Here is an 8264-nt window from a genome sequence, read left to right as displayed (position 1 = left end):
ACACGGACAAATTACAGAATGATGACCCACACCACGCACATCTAGGAAACCCTCCAAGTGTGAACAAAAATCCATCTTCAACACTGACACGACATAGGGAAAGCAACGCTCTAACACTCTTGATAACAACACGAGTAAAGACTGTGGCAATGCACCAGTCTGTGTCTGGGGAGGTCCAAAACACCAACACAGGTTTGGTTTGGATCTTCCCAGGTGTTGCCGGGGTGCAGCTCAAGTCATGGTTTCAAAACCCATCCCTGCACCGAGAGGCCACAGAAGGGACACGGGAGGTAACGCAGAACTGCTCTGGAGCCTTTGCTCTTCTCCTGCATTGCTTGCTCTTTGGGATCATTTTTGGTTTGGATTAAGGAACGATGCTACGCCATTCGGCACACAGCTTCTCGCGAGGGGTTCAATTTACCTTCCCCAGCAATTAGCTACCTTTTAATGAACTTGCTTTAAAATTAAAAAAAATAGTAATAATAAGAGGTGGACCCAAGCTGGGGGCGCAAACATGCCCCAGACTTGGCACTGAAGTCTGAGTCCTACTCTGAAAAATGCCTGCAAGCTCTGCTCCAGCTGTGCTGTGTACAGTGTGCTGACACCTCATGGCCAAGCAAGTAGTTCAGATAAGACGCTATTTCCCAGGATATACACACACATAAATTCTCCGTCTGCTGTAAGGCAAGAAACGAGGTTCATTTATCAAGATGTTTGTAATGAACAGATCAGAATATACCAAAGACAGCCAAGAAAACCAGTCCAGAAATGCTTCAGATTCTTGAACCACAAGCAGATGGGTACGGCAGGGTCCGCCGTTCCTAGCTGCAGAGCCGGAGCCTCCTTGATGCTAAAGGATGGCCGTAACGCGCCTCTTCACACCGCGGCACGTATACCGAGCTGTACATGGCAGACCTTGTGCTCTCAGGCCTGGAGAGAGCGTCCGTGTCTGGGCTGCTCGTTACCCAGCCCTCCCCTCTTCCGCGGGGTTCTCCCACGGGCAGATCACCTCCTTCGCAGAGTCCTTACAAGCTCGGTGGCGGTTGTCCTCTCCCTCCTCAGAGTCTATGGGGTAGATCCGGCTCTCCAAAGGAGCATCCGTTTTTATTTGGAAGAAGCTGTGTTGTGAAATAAAAACTCATCACGCATACAGCACTTTTTGATGTGCGCTTGGAGACAGCGAACACGCAGCATGGAGTCTGGCTTTGAGTTTTCCACTGTTCAAACCCCAGATCCCAAAGCAAAACTCCTGGGCACAAGCCTGCAGAGATGGAAAACGAAGGAAATGTGCACTCCCAGCCCTTTGAAGCAAAACTGCTGTGTGACCCAGCTCTGGCACAGCCAGAGCGCAGAGCCAGGTGGAGCAGGAGCCCTCAGACTTATGCTTTTGAATTTATAACGTGGACTCGTCCACTTGGTCACCAGCAAAGGTGGATTAAAAGAGATTGAGGACATGTTACTCTTGGTGAGGGACATGGCCAGGATTTAGTTTCAACAGTGACAGTCTCTCCAGGCAACAAATCCCCAGATTATGAATATGAATATGAATACACATCCTGCTCTGGCAGGACAAACGTTCACGATCCCCCTCAGGATTTCTCCTCCCTTGTTACTTCTGTGTCTCCTCTGACTTTCAAACCACTAAACCAAACCTGAACCAATGCTCGAGAACAAACACAAACGTACGAGCGGTTTGCCAAATTCAGGACTCAAAAGCAAAACAGGAGGTGTAAGTGCAGGAGAGAGAAACCACCGGTGTGGCCTCCTGCCTGTTTCTCATCAAAAACCACATCCAATATGGGGAGCAGGTGCAAGGAGCCAAGGGGAAGAGATGCTTTTGGAGGCCTGGCCACGATTTGGGGCAGGCAGCACCAACGCCAGTGGTGGGTTTGAGATGCAACGGTAGGAACGGCACCATCAGCCGGGCTGGCCACATTCTCAGGGTGTACGGGGGCCCTGCCCCCCAGTACCGGAGCATCTCACCATCTTTGCTGGTGCAAAGATCTGGAGCTCATCTCCAAAGCCACCAAAATAACAAAATTGGTCAAACAGCTTCTGCTGCTTGTGCCGCAAGGCCCCACAGCCCATGAAGGTGCTTGATGTGGGGAGAAACATAACTTCATGCCGAGCTGGGGCTGCCTCGTGCAAGGGGCCATCACCTCCTCCGGCCTGCCCCAGCGCGTGGGGCTCGGGGACGCGGGCAAGGGGTGGCACGGCTGCAGGGGGACACCAGTGCAGGTGCCTGGCGTCCCCAGGGGGAAGGAGAGGCCACGTCCCTGGCTATGCCACAGGTACCCCGAGCAGCCTCATGGCCCGCAGCTCCCTGGGGCCGGCGGGGAGGTGCAGCGCCTCCATTGCCTCGCCTGGCGCCAGGGAGGCGCAGGGCTGGTGCCCACTCCCACAGCCGCCATTACACCAGCCCCACAGCGGCGCACGGGGCGGGGGGCGGCAGCAGCTGACTGCAATACGAAGCACAAGGCCCACTTTAACGGGCTCAGCTGGCGCCATTTCAACCTCTACGTACAAACGGACACGGGACCGGAGGCGAGCCCTGCACGGGGGCTCAGGTGCCCGCGCGGTGCTTACCTGCTCACCGCTGCGGCGTCCGGCCGGAGCCGCCGCTCCCGCTCGCCCAGCGGCTGCACCTTCCCGTGGGGCACGGCCGGGCACCTGGGCGAGAGCGCGGCGAACACGGGCGAGGCCCGGCAGCCCCTCCTCAGGAACCGGCCGAAGGACAGGGCGGCCGTGCGGGACCTGCCACCAGCGGAGGGGAAGGGGCCGGGGCCGGCCCCCTCGGGCTGCTGCTGGGCGCCGCCTGGGGCCTCGCTGGCGGGCCTGGGGCAGGCGGCGCGGTGGGGCTGGGCCGGGGGGCCGGGGGAGGCAGCAGGCAGCGATGGCGGGGTGTTGGTGCCAGCGTAGACAGCCGGGCGGGGGGCCCGGGAGGTGTGGTGGGATGGCTGCGGGGAGGAAAAGGAGAGAGGCTCGGTCAGGCCCCGGGGCACAGCATGCCGGAGGCTGGCCTGGCCTCCCCAGGCTTCGTCAGGAGGAGAAGGGCCAGCTGCTACCAGGAGAGACAGGGCTGAGCTGGGAGGCAGCCGGTGGCTACCCTGGCCAAGCCTGGGCCAGTGCCCCCCTCTCCTGCAGCTCTGTCCCCTTCCCTGCTCCCCCGCAGCGGGAGAGCGGAGGTGTCACAATTTGCCCGTGGAAAGCAACGGGGTCGCTGCTGCCAGCCTCAGCGGTGCTGACAGATCGGCCCCACACGCGCTATGACACTGTAGGAGACACCAGCTTGACTCATTCCTTACAACAATTAGCTCTAGGCACGGAGGAGTCTGTTACCCCAAGAACGTGATCTTGGTTATGAATGGTATAACCATGTCATACCCAAAGCACCACTGTGCCGGCTGCCGCGGCGGCCAAGAAATAGGACACCGAGCTCCAAACCCTGACGACTGATAATACAAGAAGCCACATCTTGTGCTGAAGCCCCCAGTGTCCCTGGCTGGTGCTGTGAAGTCTCCAGCTCAGCTAATTCAGCCCTCAGGACAAGCCCAAGCACAGATGCATCAGCAGAGGACACGCTGCATGCCGGGGTGCCCCCCACCCTGCTTCCCAAGGACTCATTCCCAGCAGAAATGAAACGCAGCTCAAGTGTCCTAAGAGAAGCGCTGAGAGCGGAGGAACACAGAGAAAATGTATGCACGCATGGCAGAAAGATGACACAGTGAAGGGTGAGCACACTGAGACAAGACAGAGAAGGATGAACTTTGTTCTTTTTTCATTTTCTACATTTATTTTTATTAGACAGATGAATGCATGGAAGCCATGGCCAAGAAATGAAACAACATATTGCTCTGATTTCCAATGGAAACAAACAATTTCTTGGCTGGCACAAAGTGAGGTTCAGTTTGTACCATGGTCACACTTTGTACCAGCGACCTTCCTCTTCAGGGACCGAACAGCAAGGGACCGAGGAGCGGTACGCTGGGTCATGCCAGCTTATTCAGCCTCTAAGCAGAACAGAGCCAGCTTCTGCCTGCAAGTGCAGGCCTGGTGTTTCACAAGCACAGTGACTCCAGAGCATGCAGCATTAACCCACATCAGGGGGACAACGATGAAAAGCTGAGATGATGAAAAATCAGACAAAGGAATGGATAGAGGGAACATAAAAAGCAGAGCTGCAGACAAAATAGAAGTAGAATCAGAGGGACTGACTGGAACACACAGATTTGTTATTTATTATTTATACTCTGACTTGATCTTCCTCATGTTACTACATACTGGCAGTCCCAGCATGCTCAGTGCTCCCTGTTAAACAAACCCTGAAGAGACTGCAGAGCTCATCACATCCAAGTAGCTTTGGACCAACCCTGCTACATTCCTGAGTATCTTTCAGTGCTCTTATGTCAAGGTAGGTTGATGCTGCTCAGTATTAGACATCAATTCAAAAGAAATTACAGTCTGAGCCCGCTCACCCTTACAGCATTGCAAAATTTGCCATTGCTCCCACTGGGAATAAGGGCATCTGAGCAAAAGACTCATGCAACTTGGTTTCAATTCCTCTAAGAAGGTTTATCACCGTTAGGTCAATGGAGGTCAAGAAAATCTCCGTAGCTCAGCTGCAAAGCAAAGGAGACTAGTTCTGCAGTGATACCAGATCAGACCAGGTAGCCCCGATTCCTCCTCCTGACAACACACACAGGGAGGGCTAGAATCGCTGTTCAAAGCTGTTGGGGGAACAGCTATTGCCTGACTATCTTGCCTGCTCACAAGGGGCTGGTCTGCATGCACCCCAGTACCTGAGGGCTCCCACTCACATCCAGCTTCCTCCACCTCCCATTTCCTCTAAAATCGTACCAGCAGTAAGAACAGATGATCAATACAAACCAGAGTAAAGAAGCTTCCTGGATCTCAGTGCTTCCCACCCAGTTCCTCTGTTTCCTCTAAGTTTTAACAAACAAGAAAGCTTTTCTGCCCCCCAATTCCCTCTACTGGGCTTTGCAGGAATCTTCTCACTTCTGGTTATCATTGGCCTGGTCCAGTGACACTCTGGTTTCCCAACAAAGCCTGGAATCTCCCTGAGCTCTTTAGCACTAAGGTAGTATTTTAGGTTGTCTCATTCTAAAGAGCAAAAGAAAAAAAAAAAAAAAAAACACACACACACAAAACATACCACTACTTAAAGCTGAAATCAGCTCTGAACACCTCTACCCTGGTTCCTCCCTGCTTCTGGGCTACAAGCTGGAAGTACCCCGTTAGGTTTTTTTAACAACAGAAAATAGAAGAGCAGGAAAAAGACAAGACAAGAGGTAGGAAAGGTTTGATAAAAGAAACACAAAGCCATGGCTGCGTCTCTCAAGCCCTCCTGCAGGTTCCTGTGAGCAATGGCTTGCTACACCTGCACACCTACCTCATTGTGCAGGGGAGTCACGGGGGAGATCTCCTATGTCCCAGGGGCACTTGTGAGCATCATCAAAATTCAAAGGGTCATCTAAACCTTCAGAAACACTCATCCTACCACTCTCACAAGAAGATTACCCTCAAGATCTGCCTCTGGCTCCGCTGCACTGGCTAGGAGATGCAGGATACCTGAAGTGAGGAGTGTACTCCTCTCAGTGGGTGGCCAAGATACACCCCTTGGGAGGGCACGCACGCCTCTGAGAGGATGGACACCAGCGTGGACGTACTCCAAGGTGGGCCACCTCACCCTGCTCCCTGCGGGGTCACAAGGACCTGAACCCAAAGGACTGGGACAGCTGAGCTTTACACTGCCTTGTGCCACCCCACCTCCTGGAGGAACAGGAGGCAGGGGGAGGCAGCTGGGCCACCCAACCTCCACAGGGAGCTCGAGGCACCCAGGAAGCACCCCCTCCTCTCCGAGGGGTGCAGGGAGGGAGCCGGGCCCTGCACCCCGAGTCCGGCACAGCCAGCAGCCAGGCTCCACCAGCACTCCCATGCCTAACCTGCCTGGGAAGCGACATCCGCGGCTCCAGAAGCCATGGCAACGTGCGGAAGCAGGCTGTTGGCAGAGCCGGCCTGCAAACCTAAAGCAGCACTGACACCTTCAGGAAGGGGAGACGAAGCTCAACACCAGCTCGGCTTGTCTTTTCCCTGGGCTGTGCCCTGCGGGGCTCAGAGCCTATTTGGGAGGTTCCTTGAGCTGGCTCCTGCGGTCCAGCTTGCTCATGACCTGCGTGATGTCCACAGTCGCGGCGGCTTCTTTGGCTTTGGCCTCTTCCTCCCGCTGCCTCAGGATGATGGGGCTGGGGCTGGAGCGCAGGTGACGGCGTCTGAACGGGAAAGGGGAGCTGGGCAGAGAGGGAGTGAAAGAAGCAGGGTGTTACTGAAAAGTCAAAAGGCACCAAAAACTCACTCCCAGTAAGCAAATTTACCAGGAGGGCAAGCTCAGACACGGAGACATGTGCCACTATCACCCGCACAAAAACAAAGAAGTGCAATTGTGGACGAGGTGGTTCAAAGTAGGACTCAGTGACACGGTCCCACACATGAGCTACAGAACTGCTAAAAGCATCCAGGCGGTCCTGGTCCTCGTAAGTGACTCCAGGGCCAGGAGATGGCCGGTACCTCACTCCTTTTGTCGTGTTTGCACGTAACTCTCAGTGTGAAGCCAAACACCTGCCATGAGTGGAATTTTTTCTAACGCTTTCAGAGGATCAAGATAGGGACCAGTATAGGTGTTTCTGGTGCCTGTGATATGATACCCCAAAAACCCACTTGCTACCTGCTGCAGCAAAGCCATCACCGGCAGCAGGGGAAACAAGTGTTGAGCCACCTCTGGATGAGGTACTAGCTCTTTAGTTTAACCAGGATGCTGACCACTGAGTGTCCAGAACAAGCACTGATAAACACAAAGCTAGTCACCAGGATTAACCAGCATCTACCAGGGATCTTGTGATGTGTGGCTCAGGGAAAAACTAACCAAACCCCAGGCAAGTCAGCAGGAGGGTTTTTTCCACTGACTTGAAATGCGCTTTAGATGAAACAATAGCGTGAAAGTCCATGATTCCTCTTTCTTGCTTGCTAGGTTGATGAGTGGAAGAGGAACAGAGAAAGAAGCACACCACCCAGGCTCGCTATGACCTTGTACACTCAGCTTTAAGAAGCAACTACACTTCAAACTCTTGATTGGGAAAGAGCCATTTCAAGCCTGCTGCTTCTAACGCCGTCTACCTTGTGCCAGCAGTCCCTCACAAGTAAGATGCTGTTTATTCCCATGTGGCTGCCTGTCACCTTCACCTTGCAGGGGGCAAGCAGCTTTGTCCGGGCAGAGCTGAGCAGAACCCACGGAGGACCCTGCAGTGGCTCTGTGTCTCCTCGGCAGCCAGTGTTTTGTGGGCAGGAGTTTTCCCATGCCCAGTACACAGCACTTTCTCCTTCCAGGAAAGGAGTTGTCATTAATTCAACAATCACAGCCTTTCTGAACAGACCCAACAGACAAGGCAGCCAAGCAATTGTCAAGTTGATCCTGACTGCACACAAGGCGCTTCCAAAGGGCTCACAAATAAACAGCACAATCAGTCTCAAAGCAAGGCATCTTCTTAGTGAAAAATCTTATTTCATTAAACAAACGTCTAAATCATAGTAATTTTGCTGCAACCCAGGCTTTTTCTACCCTTGCTACAAGAAAAACAAACCCCACAATTACATCCAGTTTCACTTGCCTTTTTTTGACAGTCTCTTGTGGCACAACAGCCTTGGCCAGCATTTCCTTGTATACTGGAGACTTTAAATAGCGGCCATAGGAGTCCTACTAGGAGAAAAAAAAGAGAAACTGGTAGTTATGGGCTGCAAACACCCTTATTAAAATCACCACCAAATACAACTGCTCAGGAGCCAGGGAGGCTGGGAACTGGATAATCTCCCCCAGCAGCCCAAGGGACTTTATATCTTGCAGGCAAATGTAGCTATTTAAACCAATACCCTTTCATCTTGGTGTAAAACTCCCAGGATTTTCCATCTCACAATAAAGCTTCCCAGGTAAGACCCAGACCAAAAGGTCTGAACAGAGCTTAGCCCAAGCCAGCGGTGTCTCACAGTCATTGGGAGGCAACGTGATTATGTTTCAGGAGCCGGACCTTTTTCAGCGACTGGTGAAAACCAGTGCAGCTCTGCTGCTTTCAGTGTCAACATGCACTAGCTGCTGCTCTGGCCCATAATACTCCTTCCGGCTAAGTGTATTTTGTGTCACTCATAAGGAGGAGTTACAGGTTATCTGTAGTTACCAGGATCTAATGACAGCCATG

General features: G+C 53.3%; 1 protein-coding gene across 5 annotated transcripts in view; it reads right to left on the bottom strand.

Annotated features, from left to right (window-relative positions):
- Positions 1-675: 675 nt before the first annotated feature.
- Positions 676-8264, bottom strand: part of RGS9 (regulator of G protein signaling 9) — a 34048-nt gene continuing 26459 nt past the window's right edge. For 2 of the 5 annotated variants that reach the window (XM_056349681.1, XM_056349708.1), the window contains 4 exons: positions 7683-7768; positions 6191-6308; positions 2587-2957; positions 676-1118 (listed from right to left, as the gene is read on the bottom strand). In XM_056349681.1, the coding sequence (XP_056205656.1) occupies positions 962-1118; positions 2587-2957; positions 6191-6308; positions 7683-7768 (732 nt within the window). In that variant the 3' untranslated portion in view covers positions 676-961. The other 3 variants (XM_056349690.1, XM_056349698.1, XR_008823593.1) reach the window with 3 other exon arrangements.

Source organism: Falco biarmicus, chromosome 1 (assembly GCF_023638135.1).
Source record: "Falco biarmicus isolate bFalBia1 chromosome 1, bFalBia1.pri, whole genome shotgun sequence".
In the NCBI taxonomy this organism is placed as follows: Eukaryota; Metazoa; Chordata; class Aves; order Falconiformes; family Falconidae; genus Falco; species Falco biarmicus.
Note: the sequence above shows the minus strand (reverse complement) of the source record. Positions and strands in the feature narration are given on the sequence as shown.